Consider the following 15,930-nt stretch of genomic DNA (forward strand, 5'->3'; position numbering starts at 1 on the left):
TGGATTCCGTCATGAAATAGATTAATGCACAGATTTTTCCATTTTACCAGTTGAGTGAATCTCAAAGTTACTTAACTTTTCTGTGCTTTGATGTACTTATATGTAAAGTTGTAATAATAATAATAAAGTTGTGAGGATTGATTGAACGAGATAGTATGTGTAAAATAACCAAACAGTGCTAGGAACATAGTAAGCACTCAGTATGAATTTGGTGATAAGATTATTATAACAACCTCAAGGCAGCATCCTAAAATACTTCCAGTTATCTTGGAGTATTTAGGTACAGAATGGAAATTTAAAATGTTCATTTTCAGTCCAAATTTTAGTTTCTGGCAGGTCTTAGAGTAGCATTTTGTGGCTACAGAGAAACAAACATCTTAAATTATAGACTATAGAGAATTTGTAGAAAACGGTTTTTAATTTACTCATATTTGTTAGGAACCACAAATCTTTTTGGGAAGTGACCAGAATTTAGAATCCTAAGTGTATGCTGTATTTAATTTTCTGTTCACTCTCTAGTTCCCATTTTCTCACTTTGTTTTTTTCCATTCATGACATTTTTCAATAATGCTTATATTTAGATATCTAATACTGTTATTATGTTTTATGCAGATGTGCTTGAATATTCTAAGTCAACATTTGTGAAATATTAAAAATGTATACATGTGAGTCTTTCAAAGTTGAACAGCCTAATGATAACCTTTGCAAATGTGTTCTCCATATACTTCTTCATCATCAAGGAACTTCAGCTAAAAACACTTAGCTGTTTAACATTGGTCTAGTCATTTGACTTCCTGGGACCTGGGCGATCCCTTCCACGAAGTGAAAATGATATTCACAGGTAGCAAGAATCTGAGGTGGAGAGTGCCTACAAGACCCTGTTAGCGCTCGCATTCATGGTTCCCTATGTATTCTGGCAACATTACATGTTTCATTACCTGGGTTTTCTCGTGCTGATGGCCAGTGATAGCTACATAGAGTGAAATGGTTGGCACTGGAAAATACCTCTCTCCAGCAGTATGCAATTAAGAATCAATTTAAAAATTACCCTTTGCTTTAGACTGCATGCATCTTAAATCTAGTTGACTTAAAATCTACTTACTCAAAAATAGATTTATTTTATTTACAGGTGTCATCCAACAGGACAGGGATGATGGCCTGTTCAACAGCTTGAAACATTGATTCCCTGTCAGAGTGGATGACATTTGTAAGTAAAAACAATCATGTTTAACTGATTTAAATACCTATTGACACAAGTATAGTTTAATAAATATTTCACGGGGTCCTGAATAGCTGAAGCCCCTCTTGTTCATGACTCCTTTTCCTTAGAGGCAAGAAGTGTTGCTCTGCAGGAGTTGGTGTGCTGTGGTGGAAGGGACACGTGCTGGAATAAAGAGCTGGCTTCTAGTTTTACAGGAATTGGCTTCTGTGAGGCTGCACTTCCCCACCTTTCGTAGGAGGGCTCTGGACTAGGTGGTCCCCAGCATGGCTCCTGCAGTGTGTGATCTCAACGAGTGCAGGTGGGGAGGGGAGATGACACCGTACCCGGAAGAGCATGTTAACGTGGTCTTGAAAGGAGAAGTCTGTTTTTAGCTTGCATTAAGTTAAAGTTGTTTTTGCTTAGTTCAGGTTAGGATTACTCAAGTCATTTCAATAGACTTTCTAAATTCAGAATTTTGTTTATTTTTGCAAAATGGCTTTTTGCCCTTCATGTAAAAGATTTGTTTCCAGACTACTTAATGCTGTAAAAATAAATATTTCTCTAGGAATAAGGATAACCAAAAATTTAAGTTTATAAATTTATTAACTTCAGGGATAAATTAAAATCATAAATAATTGTTTTCCTTGGAATAATCCATGTCTTTAAAATCTACAAAACTTTAACATGAGAGAAACATTTCTGAATTTGTTGAATATAGAAAGTTATGTATTAGCTTCATATGTAATCATAACCAGGCTTGTGTATTCTTCTGAGTCACACAATTCTAAATTAAGGAAGCTTTTTGAGGGGGAAGGAGTTTCATAATTTCTATCTGCAGCTTGCACAGGGATGTTTAGCTGAAACTATTATTGAAAACAGAACTATTTGATATCATTTGGACATAATATTTTAATTAGCATGTATTTAAATGTGAATACCCTTTGTCTCTTGTAGGTAAAGCCCTCCCCCATACCTTTGCCTATTTAATGAATATAACAGATGCTTTTTAAAATTTTATTTTTCAATTATAGTTAGCATTCAGTATTATTTTGTATTTCAGATGTACAGCAGGGTGGTTAGGCAATTATATACTTTACAAAGTGTTCCCCTCAGTACCACCTGGCACTTACATAGTTATTACAGTATTATTGACTATATTCTCTATGTGTTACAGATGCTTTTATTTAAGAGCAGTGTTCATAGTTACTGCGAAGGGTTTGATTTTGTTTCATTTTTAAAATATATATATGACTAAATTCATAGTGATATTGTATTATAAAACAGTGTTTTTAATATTTTAGTTTCATATAAAAATATTTTAAACTTTTAAGCTAAATTTGTCTCTCTCTATGACTGAATAATTAAATAGCAATGAATCTTTAACATTTGATCTTGTTTAAGACTGAAAAAGAATTTTGTAGTCCTATATGCCAGTGTTTGGTCATAGCTTTGGAGTAGTCCACAGCATCTGTTTCAAATGCTCTTTGTGCTATTCCTTTTCTCTCTTAATTCCTTACTTTTTTGAGATGTGTTTTCCACAAAGATCCACCTTTACTCCTCAAATAGAAGCACTTATAAAGGAGCTTTTATTATGATACTAGAGGCCTGGTGCACGAAATGTGCACTGGGCGGGGGGGGGGGCGGCGGGGCTGGTGGTCCTTTAGCCCAGATTGCGAGAGGCACAGGCCAGGCCGAGGGACCCCACCAGTGCATGATCAGGGCCGGGAAGGGATGCAGGAGGTTGGCCAGCTGGGGAGGGACTGTGGGAAGGCTCCAGGGCGTATCTGGCCCGTCTCGCTCAGTCCCGATCAGCCGACCCCAGCAGCAAGCTAACCTGGTGGGAGCATCTGCCCCCTGGTGGTCAGTGCACATCATAGCAAGCAGTTGAGTGGACTTAGCATATCATTAGCATATTATGCTTTGATTGGTTGAATGGAAGGCAGACACTTAGCATATTAGGCTTTTATTATATAGGACTAGAGGCCCGGTGCACAGAAATTTGTGCACTCGAGGGGGAGGGGGATCCCTCAGCCCGGCCTGTGCCCTCTCGCAGTCTGGGACCCCTCAGGGGATGACCACCTGGTGGCTTAGGCCCGCTCCCCGGGGGATTGGGCCTAAGATGGCAATCAGACATTCCTCTGGCAGCCCGGCAGCCCTCGGAGGATGTCCACTTGCCAGTGGGGAGCAGGCCTAAACTGCAGTCAGACATCCTTAGTGCTGCTGAGAAGGCAGGAGAGGCTCCCACCACCACCGCTGTACTGGCAGCCATCAGCCTGGCTTGTGGCTGAGCAGAGCTCCTCCCATGTGAGAGCGCCCTGACCACCAGAGGGCAGCTCCTGCATTGAGTGTCTGCCCCCTGATGGTCAGTGTGTGTCATAGTGACCAGTCATTCCCAGTCCTTCTGCTGTTAGGGTCAGTTTGCATATCACCCTTTTACTATATAGGATAGAGGCCTGGTGCACGGGTGTGGGCCGGCTAGTTTGCCCTGAAGGGTGTCCCAGATCAGGGTGGGGGTCCCGCTTGGGTGCCTGGCCAGCCTGGATGAGGGGCTGATGGCTGTTTGCAGCTGGTCACACCTCCTTCAGGGTGGGGGTCCCCACTGGGGTGGCTGGCCAGTCTGGGTGAGGGGCTGAGGGCCATTTTCAGGCTGGCGGGTGACTGAAGCTCCCAACCTCTCCTTTTTTTCTTTTTTATTCTGAGATTTATTTACCTTCTATGGCTGTCACTGGAGCTGAGAGCTGGCTTTAGCTCTGAGGCTCGGCTGCAGCTCTGAGACCTCGGCTGCTGAAAGCAGGTATCTGGGTTTGTTTGGCTTCCGTAATTGAAACACTTGCAACTCCAGCTCTGAGGCCCGGCTGGCTGAAAGCAGGTTTCTGGGGTTTGTTTAGCTTCTATAATTGCAACATTGTTTCTTAGAGTGCAGCTCAGAGGCCGGCAGCGGCAGGCGGGGAACATTGGCTTCCTCCGTCACTGGAGCAAGCAAGCCTCCTCCTGTTCGCTTCATCTGCCTGGCTTCCAGTTGCCATCTTGGTTGGCAGTTAATTTGCATATCACCCTGATTAGCCAATTGGAAGTGTGTCGGAGGTACGGTTAATTACCATGTTTGTCTATTATTAGATAGGATTGTCTCTTACGTACCCAACCATCCTTTTCCACCCCCCCAATCCCCCCCCCTCCCCAAATAACTAATGTTTTCATTGGACATCATCTTGGAACAGCTCTGGATAGTTGTCTTATGACTTAGTGATATCACTCTAAGTATGTTGTTAATCTCCCTTGACCTGAGGTGGAAAATGAAGGACTCAGCTTTCCTAGATGACATTCAGGTCCCTTCTAGCTGTGACGATTCACTACCGATAAGTTCTCTTTGTTAATTCTCAAGAGGTTTTCAGACATAAGATTCTGTATTTCTGAGAACTTAACTATTCTAAGTGGTAGAACAGGCTGCAAACATGTAGATTTAGGTGTAGGCTTGGCTCTACTTCTTACTAGGATTGAATCTTTGAGCCAGTTACATAATTTTCTTTAGCCTCAGGAAATCAAAGGTCTCTTCTAGCTTTTCAGTGTACATTGCTAAGGGTTGGAAAACTACAAATAATAACAGAAATAACTACAATTATTAAGCCTCCATATGTCAGAAAATATACTAGGTACTTTATCAGATTATGTACTTTAATCTTTATAGCATACTCTTGAGGGTAGGTATTATAATAACATCAGTATCTTTGGGGGACATAGGTTTATGGTTAGTTACCTAGGGATTCTTGGGGTGTGTTTTAATAGTGTATCCTTTATTTTAAAAACTGAAATCAGAAGACAGCCAGACCCTGTTACCAAATGCCCCTCCCTTCATGTTATCATAAAAACTAAACATTAGACTGTGCCAGTATTTAGACTAAGCGGATCACTATATTTTGAGTAATTGGATTACTCCAAAGGGAGGCGTTAAAACCTCCTGGAACTTGTCCAGAGGAAGTTGCAGCATGGTTCCGATGGGGCATGTCACTCTAGAACTGCAACTCTTGTGCTCAGTTTTAAAGATAAACTCTTATTTGACGATTGGATTTTTTAATATAAAAAAAAGAAACAGCCTAGCTGGTTTTGGCTCAGTGGATAGAGCGTCAACCTGAGAATGAAGGGTACCGGATTCAATTCCAGTCAAGGGGACATGCCCAGTTTGTGGGCCCGATCCCCAATGTGGGTCATGCAGGAGGCAGCTGATCAATGGTTCTCTCTAATCGTTGATGTTTCTCCCTCTCCCTCTCTCTCTCCCTTCCTCTCCAAAATCAATTAAAAAATATTTTTTTTAAAAAAGAAAAAAATTTCCTGAGTACTACCCTCCCTTCTTTTACCTTTAAGTACCACAGAATTTCCAAATTCAAATGGTGCTTCTTTCACTGTAAAACAACAAAAACCAAAAAGGATTTATAATTACATGATAGTGTAAGTGATATAAATGTGCAAAGCTGTCAGTAATTCAACATGTGAATTTAAATAGCAGTATACTTAGTAGAATGAGATCTGGATAAACTTCTTTAAAGTTTAAATAGCAATTCATCTATGTATTAGTATAATATATTGGTAACTAAGATTTATAATATAATAAAGAATGTCACCTTTTATGTAAGATAAATCACACTTTTACACTTTCAAAGTTGACTGAAATTCAGGTTGACATCTTCAGGTTTTCACCAGTTCAGTCTAAGTGCTTGTTAGCATTTCATTGTCAAAGTTGAAGCTTACTTAGCTCTTTGAAACTGACAAGAGACATCTGAATTAGTTATCTCTTAAATAAACAATATTTTTTTGAAGGCAGTTGAAGTGTTTTTCAGATCAATACTCTAGAGCAGCAGTTCTCAACCTGTGGGTCGCAACCCCTTTGGCGGTCGAATGACCCTTTCACAGGGGTTGCCTAAGACCATCCTGCATATCAGATATTTACATTACGATTCATAACAGTAGCAACATTACAGTTATGAAATAGCAACGAAAATACTTTTATGGTTGGGTCACAACATGAGGAACTGTATTTAAAGGGCCAGAAAGTTGAGAACCACTGCTCTAGAGACTATATGTAAAACGTACTATAGCGAGTTTATTATCATTTAGAAGCAAAAAAAAAAAAAAAAAAAAAAGAGAGAGAAATGAAGCAAACAAACAACAACAACAAAACCCTTTCAGTGATTTAATACAATTTGACAGTTTATCATTTTTCATAATATCTCTCAGAAGCAGGGAAACCAATAACATGAATAAGGATTTGCATTTATAGCAACAAAAGAAAAAAGATATTACTAATGATAGTATTTTTGAAAAATAAAATAATGAAGAAAATGGAAACAGTAACATAATGTAAATAAACTTTTGTTGATGTTCTAAAATAGGCAGTCATAAATACTTTTTGATTAAAGAGCCAAATTGGATCAGTGTTCTCACCAGTGAAGTTTTATGTTCAGGAGAGACACCTGCAAAAATTTTGATTCAGTAGAATCAATATGAGGCCCAGACATATAATAATATATTTGCCTTTCTATATACGTGTGTGTGTCGGGGGGAGGGGAGGGGAGGGCTGTTGCATAGTAAATGTTACAATTAATGGATTAGATCAGTGATTCTCAAACTTTTTGGACTCAGGAACCCTTAACACTTAAAAAATATTTGAACACCTCAAAGAGCTTTTACTTATGTGGGCTATATCTATTGATACTATATTGGAAATTAGAACAGATATTTTAAAAATATCTGTTAATTCATTTAAAAAATTATAAAACCTTTACATGTTAATATCTTAAGAATAATGCTATTATAATGTTTTATGGAACAAATTTAGTTAGAAGAGTGGCATTTTTTACATTTCTGTAAATCTCTTTAATGTATGTCTTACTACTACGAAAACAATTCAATTCTCATAATTGCTTCTGCATTCGATCTGTGGTTACATATTAATTTGAAGTATGTGAAGAAAATTTGACCTCATACAAATATGCTTTTGGAGAGAGGAGTATTTTAATAGCATTTTCAGATAACTGTATATTCCTCTTCGATATCACACAAAAACTGGGTAAGTGGCAGTTTCCTGGAGGTTACTTGCAGTGTGGAATCTGACACCCTATCATCAATAAGCATTTCTTATTCTGTTAAACTAAGTCCACTGGTCTATTTTGAACCCTGAATGAATCTTTCAACTGTGCATGGTTCTGTAACATCATGCATAGGTCATTTGGAAAATATTGGTTCACTGCGTTATGTAGGTCTTCAAACATGGACACATTTCTTCATAAGATATAAAAAAAATCACATTTGATATCATCAGAAAAGTCATTTAAGGACTGGAAAGCTATCAGGCTCAGAGTGGCAGATACAGCATGTCCAAACTTCTTATTTTCACTTGAAAGTTTGAATTTTTTCATTGACTGTCAGTAGTTTTCCATGAGATGGCAGGCTCACTTTGTTCATTTTTGAGAAAATGCCGAGTTTGAATAACCAAAATTTATGTTAGTCGTTCTTCCAAGTAAAAAATAATATTCTGTGGAAAAAAGCACCTAGCTCATCTAGCAACTCAATATTTTTCCTCAAGAAAACTGCTCCTGAAAGAAACCCAGATACCTTTTACATCATTTGGTATGAGGCTCTTTCTCTTTTGGAGAGTTTTCAAATGTGGGGGTGTAAAACTCTAAATTTAACTTAATCTACAGCAGAAAAAGAAACAAAAAACAGGAGACAGAGTTAGGGAGAAAAAACTATTGAAATATGTGACCCATAGTAGCTAATTTAGTAAGCTATCGTTTATGAAAATCAGTACCATTGGTATAAAATAATGCATTCAATTCTATATTTTATGTTCCAAAGAATGGCTTATTTTAAGAGTGGAAACAACGAAGAAACATTATTCAACTGATGCCATGGTTTGATATTTCTAACAGAGAAAAACGTAATGAAAGCATCCACTTAAAAAAACTCTGCAGCTGATCCTGCAAGAGGAGATATTTTAGGCAAGTTATTTTTTTTAACATCATGCTTCTTATTTTAAAGTCTTCCTTATTAAGACATGCATTTGAAAATAATTTTATCTTGCAATTTTATAACACGTTATGGGTTGGAATTCTTAGGAAGAAAAATCATCAAACGTGAAATTAGGTTTACTAATGGTGGATACAGCCAAAATTTCCTTTCCTTCTAACATTTTCTTGCAACCACCATTACAGATTATTTTTATTCATCCATAAACTTTCATAGCACTCTGCACTATTCCTCCAATAATAATTGTTTTGGTCCTGCGTACAAATTTAAAGCACAATGAATGATTCAACAATCTTTAGAATCAAAAATGGCAGTTTATGAAGCCCAGGCATCCTGAGTCTTTCAGGAGGCACTGCTTCTCTTAACAAAACAAACGTTTTCAAATCAGCTTCATCCTTTAGCCAACTGTGTTGCTAACATACCTATGTTATCACAGTTTTTCTCGCTAACATCTTTTCAGTTCATAGCTGCATACATTTTGGCTATCAAATGAGGGAACTATTTAAAATACCCTTCTTCCTTGCACCTCTGGCCAGCCATTACTTTGTAAAAACCAAGTTATAGGATACTTTAAAGAATAGCTATTATAAGAAAACTAGAGGACCGGTGCACGAAACTCATGCACAGGTGGGGTCCCTAGGCCTGGCCGGCAGTCAGGGCCGATCAGGTTCCCCGCTTCCCCGCCTCCTCCTTCCCTTGCCACCTGCGCATGCCACTGCGTGGTTCCCCTCGTTGCTGGGTCCGCTGCCACCCACTGCCGGTTCCCCGTCCCAGCCTGGGCCATTGGGGCCTGCCGGCCAGGGGAGGGATGGGGAAGGGTCCTGGGAGGTTGGCCGCCACCCCAAGGAGGGAGCCGGCCCTTGGCCCCCCTGGGAAAGGGACCATGTCCACTGCCACCCACGCCCTGTTCCCCATCCCAGTCTTGAGACTCGGCCCTGATCAGGCAATTGGGGCCTGCCGGCGGGGGGAGGGTGGCTGGCAGGCCCCCTTGGCGATCAGGGCCTGCGGGCTGGGGGCAGCTCCTGCATTGAGCGTCTGCCCTCTGGTGGTCAGTGCATGTCATAGCAACCGGTCATTCCGGTTGTTCCGTTGTAATGGTTGCTTAGGCATATCTATACTAATAAAAGGGTGATATGCAAATTAGACCAGACATCTCCCGGACGTCCTTCCAGACAAAGCCAGAGCAGCTGCAAGGGCTGGAAGCCGCTGCAAGGGCCTAGGGCCGGCGGCGCAGGAGAGGTGGCAGCGCAGGCCGGGCCAGTGCCATAGCAGAGGCCACGGGAGAGCCTGGCACTGCATGAGAGGCCAAGGCTGCACAAGAGGATAGCGCTGCAGCCCCTTTCACAGAGGCAGCTGGAGAGGGGACTGCGTGGTCCCAGTGCTGCCCCTTCCACAGAGGCAGGTACAGAGGCGCAGCACCGGCTGGTCCCAGTGCTATGCCTCCACAGAGGCTGGATGAGGTGTGACCTGCTGTGCCTCAACCTCCCACAGCCCCTCCCACAGCCAGCCTGGCCCTAGATCACCCCCCACCCACCAGTGGGCAGGGGGGGTGGGGCCAGCGCTAAGAAGTGAGGGACGAGGGCCTGCAATTGCAGCAGCAGTGGGGTGATCGGGGCGGCGCCTTCCCCTGATCCTCCTGGTAGTCTCCCGCAGAGGGAGGCCAGACTATCCCCATGGGGAGCGGGCCTAAGCCATCAGTTGGACATCCCCTGAGCAATCATGGATTGTGAGAGGGGTCAGACCTGGTGAGGGACCCCCCACCTCCAAAAGTGCATGAATTTTCATGCACCAGGCCTCTAGTATATATATATTTTGCCATTTCCTTTGTGTTAAATCTATCTTGATACTATTTTCAGGGCAGGAGGGTGGAATCATTCAGAAAGGCATTCATCTATGTGTGAAGAATTCAGTGAGGCTTACATATATACTACGGATTGGTGTGCTCATTCTTTCAAGATTCAGCACCTACTTCGTGCTGAATATGCTAATGACAGCAGCATCAGCATCATCACCACCACTTATCTTTGAGAGCTTTGAGAGCTCTGTGCATGCTAAACATTGAAAATACATGCTTTATATACATTTCAGACATTCTGTGTACGCCATCTCATCCTATCCTTCCAACCACCCCTTGAGGTAGGTACTGTCATTATTCCAAATTCACAGATGAAGAAACTGAGGCTTTTTCTAAGACTCCATAACTAGTAAGTAAAGCTGATATTCTTTAACAGATAGTCTTTTAACCACTTAACTATAGATAACACTGAACTTCAGTTTAAATTTTTAAAATTATTTTAAATCTTTATGGAAGGGGTGGTTAAGCAGATTGAGGAGAAAGGCTTATTATCAGCAGTTGCCCTCTGCATTGTTGGTCAGCACACTACCCTGTGGTTTGGGCATTTTGAAGGCTTCTGAAATATTCGAAGAAGAGAGAGAGATCTGGGATGGAGAGATGTGAAGAAGTCACCAGTTACAGTCTCAGGAGGACCATGAGACGGGAGGAAGTGCTAGGAAGGAGGGCATGGACATATATTTCATGAATAAATTTAACCTTTGTTAGAAAATGAGACTATTAGAATTAAAATAGAATGGAAAAAAATCCATTACCCATCTAATACATATCCCAAATATAATTAATTCATTAAGTGTGTGTGTGTGTATTTGTTTAATATCTGATCCTTGTGAAAATAACATAGGGCTCTATTTTCTGCTATTTGCCACAGTTTCACTAATGCCTGGAACATGGTAGACACTAAATAAACAATTTATTGAATGAAAACTGTTTAGGAGAGCCTTGTATTATATATGCAGATGGTCCCCAACTTACTATGATTTGACTTACCAATTTTTCAACCTTATGTTGGTACAAAAGTGATACCTATTCAACTATTTTGCTTTTCACTTTCAGTACAGTATTCAATAAATTACATGAGATAGTCAACACTTTCTTATAAAATAGGCTTTGTGTTATATTATTTTGCCCAGCTATAGGCTAATGTAAGTGTTCTGAGTAAGTTTAAGATAAGGTAGGCTAAGTAAGCTATGGTGTTCCGTGAATTATTATGCTAAATGCATTTCACCGTAATATTTTCAGTTTATCAGGACATAATCCTATTGTCAGTCAAGGAGTATCTGTTTCTACTTTGACCACTTCTCTATTTTCATTTAATGAATTTTGTGAGTATTTACACTTTCTCAGGCCACATGTCCAAAATCCCAAATCCTTATTTTTTGTACTATATTACTTTAAAGATAAAAGGTAGCCCAGCCGGCATTGCTCAGTGGTTGAGCATTGACCTATGATCCAGGAGGTCAGGGTTTGATTCCTGGTCAGGGTACATGCCTGGGTTGTGGGCTCGATCTTCAGTGTGGGGCATGCTGATCAATGATTCTCTCATTGATGTTTCTATCTCTCTCTTCCCCCCCGAAATCAATAAAAATATATATTAAAAAAAAAGATAAAATGTATCCTAATTATGTAATTACTCCTGCATTGGCCATTCTGGAATATCTGTTGTAAGTATAATACTTAGTTAATTGTTTACCCATGAGATTGGAATGGCTTTCCACCTTGTAAATTATGTATGTCTGTTTGGTGAATTTTAATGGAAAGCTTAATTACCTATTTCTGAAGACAGCCTAATTAGTTGCTCAAGAGACTACTCTCTCAATTCATTGGTTTGGATGGTAGTTTTGTTTATTTGTTTTTATTTCAAGAACAGGGAAAGCCAGCACAAAAACAAAAACAAGGCAGGCGTCTCACGAACTCTCCTTAAAGCTCTGGTAGACGGTGACAAAGGGTCTGCATGTATCTAAGTATGAGCAACATATCACTTTACCCACCACCATCAAAGTAAAGAAGAAGGCTTTTGACAATGCCAGAAATTAATTACTAAAGGTGACTTGACTTCTTTGTATCTTGTAAACGATTTGTCAGGCTTAGAACTGTATTGGGGGTGGCCATTTCCAGCTGTCAATGTTTCTGCTGGGTGATGGACCTGGGTCTTTGTAGCCCTGGTTCTTACACAAGGCAAGAGTCAGTCTTGTCACACGTTGAGTGCTCATATGCCAAATCCAGGGAAGCACAGAGGGATGGATAGAGGATAGGATGTGAAGTCAGGGGGCCTGCGTTTCCATCATGGCTCCTTTGCTTACCAATTTATCTTTCCCTGAGCAAAAGCCTTAACATCGCTGAATCTTCTTTCTGAAAACAGGAATGGGGGGTTACAGTGTGACAAAGAGCTTTGTAGAATCTGAAATTCTGCATAAGTGGTACCAATTTGGGGTCAGTGTAAGAGCTGGGCCTGGTTTTTTTATTGTTTTTTTTTTAGCTAAATAGGAAGAAGAATACAGTAAGGTTCTGGTGAAGTAGGTATAGAACAGTATTATTAAAGCAGTCAATTTACAGATTACTTCTTGCTGTGCAACCTGGTGATAGAATCTGGCCTACTGCTGGTAGGGATCTAAGTGTGCCTCACCCATGCCCGCTCTTTGGAATCTAAGATTATGCATTTCCAGCTGCTCAGCAGGGATATGCTAAATCTAAAGATAATATGGCACATCTTCCTAGAGCACCAGTTCTACTCAGGGGTAATTCATTGAACACATTTTTTGTATTAAACATTTTATATGGGTGCATTATGGAGAGCTTAGGGAGCCACCCCGGATCCCTCACACCCTATTCATGTTTGGTTGTTTTTGGGAACATTTTGGTGGAAAGGGTAGTAAAACACTAGCCTAAGCTGGCCTGATAGCCTTAAACAACATTTGACTTTATCAACGTAAGGTCTGTAAATCATCTCCCATTAACCTACCCTTTGTGGAGGAGGGAAACAGCAGGGTGAATCCCTCAATATATTAAAATGTCACTGAATTATCCTTTCATCTTTTCTTCTTCCTCCGCATAGGAAGTTGATTGCAGCCTGCCTTTCTGTGTCTTTTTTTTCTTATGTTCTGTGTATCTGTGGGCCTGGTCCACATGCCTCCAACTGCTCTTCAGATGTCGAGTTCCATACGGGACACAGTATATATATGAATCTAACCATCTTGTATGTGAAGGAGAGCATTCAAGTTAGGGGTTATTAATGTTTTCTCTTAATTTTATTAGGATCCTTTGAACTAACAGAAATTTCATGAAATGAAATACTATGGACATGTTATGAAAAGTTTATTTTAGAAAATGCCCAGATGCAGTTATTTTTATGTCTATACTATGGACATGTTATGAAAAGTTTATTTTAGAAAATGCCCAGATGCGGTTATTTTTATTTTCATTATCTTGATGTAAACCATGCTGTATAGCAGCGTCATTACAAAGGAAAGACAAGTTAATGTCTGGCAGTGAGGTGAACTATCAACACATCTATGAATTATGCTCAGGCTTACATTTCTTGGGGTAGTTGTTATACACGTTAAGTCTTTTACTTCAGGCCATTATTGGCATTTTCAAGTAATAGAAATATGTTTCCAAAAGTATGTTTGAACTTCACAAGTATACTTCATACCATTAGCCAAAAGTTATCTTGAGACTTAAAAATGAATATTAAAATAAATTACAACAGGAATATTCTAATTAAACTACACATATAGGAAGTAAGCTTTTATAACTTACATTAAGAAAGTCAGTAACAGGTTCTTTTAAAAATCCAAATCACTAGACTTCATCTCAGCCTAATAAACAGAAGTCACTAACGAAAACTAAAAATATAGGCCTTCGCTTTCATTATGACACACTGTTGTGCTTCTGTTAGATTGGTGATTGTAAAATGTTCACTGGGCTGCAGTAAGTTGAATAACCTCATATGGCAATTTAAAACCTAAAAATACTAATAATGCCAAGCTGAGTCTGCTTTTTAGTTGTAGTCCATATGTATATTACAGCTCAAAGCTTTTTGAAAAAGTGACAACATTTATGATGCAAGAGTTTAATACCAGATTTAAGTCCCTAATTGTCGATAAAGTGTTAGAGCTTCTTTAATTTCATCTCCTCTATTGGTGTAGCACAATAACGTTTCTTTAAGTGTCACAGGTTATAGGTAACAAAACTTTGGGTAAAATAAAAGCCGAAATGTTAATGACACATTTCTGTACGTATCCCCTAAAGCTTAGTTAGGGGGTAAAAATGGGGAATTCCCATGGAGGCCAATTTCAGCTTTTCATGAGGAAGAACTAAGAAAAAATGTTATCACCAGCATACAGTCATCACTGCCAGTGGCCAAAAACTGGTGTTAGACTAGAATACTTTAATTTACTCTTATGTATTTTTATATATATTACATGTATGTATTCACTTGTGGTTACATAATTCAGGAGAGGAAAACATCTACCACTTATTTTATTATATCCCTTTATATAAACTGTTATCAGTACATCGGGACCATAATCTAGTATTCTTTAAGAACTTGTAAAAAAAATAAGACTATCTTATGAATTAATTTTAAGATCACTATCTAAGATATTTGAACAGAGATGCGAAAAATCATAGCAAAGAGATGTCTGGAGACTTGAATATGTAGAAGTTGCTTATGTGCATCTAAGTAAGCACTGACTTAAATGGACATTGAGCATTTGAATACTAGAGCTCATTAGCAAGGCCATACTGATTGTAGAGGACTCAGCAGATGTCTTATCGCTGTGCATTAACTAATCAGTTCATCAAACCCACTCCACTTGTTCTGATTCCATTCTTCCTAATGTTTTGTGTGGGGTTTTTTCCAGTGTAGGTGTGCTACCGAAAAAGAAAATGATGGTCACCCACTTTATGTCTCATATCTCAGTATAAACTAGGCAACCTTCGTTCTCCTTTTGCCTCTCAGTTTTATGATCTTGGTATTATAATGCCAGTTTCCCTTTGAGAAATGGATGGGATCTCCTTGGGCTGACAAAGTCAGTTTCTGAGCCTGCTAGACTGAGCACTAGACAGAAGTTCATACACAGTAAATTAGCCGGAGCTCCCTTGTGGAGACTGACTGGAGATGGCCACTGTGGCCTTTCCCACGTGAGCACACCAATCTTTACATCTTTCTTTTTCATGTTGAATTTCTCTTATAGATGGAGAAGACCATGGAGTTCATTTGGTCCAGCTGGGACTTAGGAAAGTTCACTGGCTTGGCTGGTATCAGTCAGAAGCAGGTTCGGAACCAGGCTGTGTGCCATCCACGTCACCCTCCTCTCTGAGCCTGGTGTTCTCATGCAGAGTGCACAAAGCTCCCTCAAAAATGTCACTTGGAGAATTGGATCGTTTCTGTTGTTTCTTGAGAGAACAGGAATGCAGGGCTGTACGTTTGTTGTTTGCATTGTTTTCAAATGTCTTATGTTTATAAGGGGACACGTTAACCTGGGCAGAGTTTGGTAGTGTCTGGAGTGTAATTTAACTTTATTGTTCACTGAAATGAATGCCTTGTTGTGCCTTATTGTTATTTGTTTAGATGGATATTAAGTTAATGCTAGAGGAGCGATGTAATGAAGATTGAGCTAGGAATTATGAGGTGACTGATGCCAGTAGCATAAAAATTTAGAACCCTGGCAAGATGTAAGAGCTTCCTGTGCAACATAAAAAGTTACTTATCTCAATATAATTTAAGGAATTTATAGAGTTCTGTGTAGAATTCTCTAATGTTTGACTTTAAATGGATTTGGAAATTTTTGATTAAATTATGAATCTGTTAGATACTGTAAATTCAAATGTAAGCAGTACTAAAATAGCTAGT

The 15,930-nt window shown here is 39.6% G+C and overlaps 1 protein-coding gene across 2 annotated transcripts in view; it reads left to right on the top strand.

Moving 5' to 3' along the window:
• The window catches only part of CHN1 (chimerin 1), a 157,778-nt gene that overhangs the window by 81,935 nt on the left and 59,913 nt on the right, over window positions 1-15,930 (top strand). The window contains exon 1 of one of the 2 annotated variants that reach the window (XM_081095624.1): window positions 1,130-1,207. The exons of the other annotated variant lie outside the window; for it this stretch is intronic. Within the exon in view, the coding sequence (XP_080951750.1) occupies window positions 1,199-1,207 (9 nt within the window). The 5' untranslated portion in view covers window positions 1,130-1,198. Of the gene's footprint in view, window positions 1-1,129; window positions 1,208-15,930 lie in introns of those variants that run through there. 2 annotated transcript variants of the gene reach the window in all.

This window comes from Myotis nattereri (genome assembly GCF_964212035.1).
Source record: "Myotis nattereri genome assembly, chromosome: 7".
In the NCBI taxonomy this organism is placed as follows: domain Eukaryota; kingdom Metazoa; phylum Chordata; class Mammalia; order Chiroptera; family Vespertilionidae; genus Myotis; species Myotis nattereri.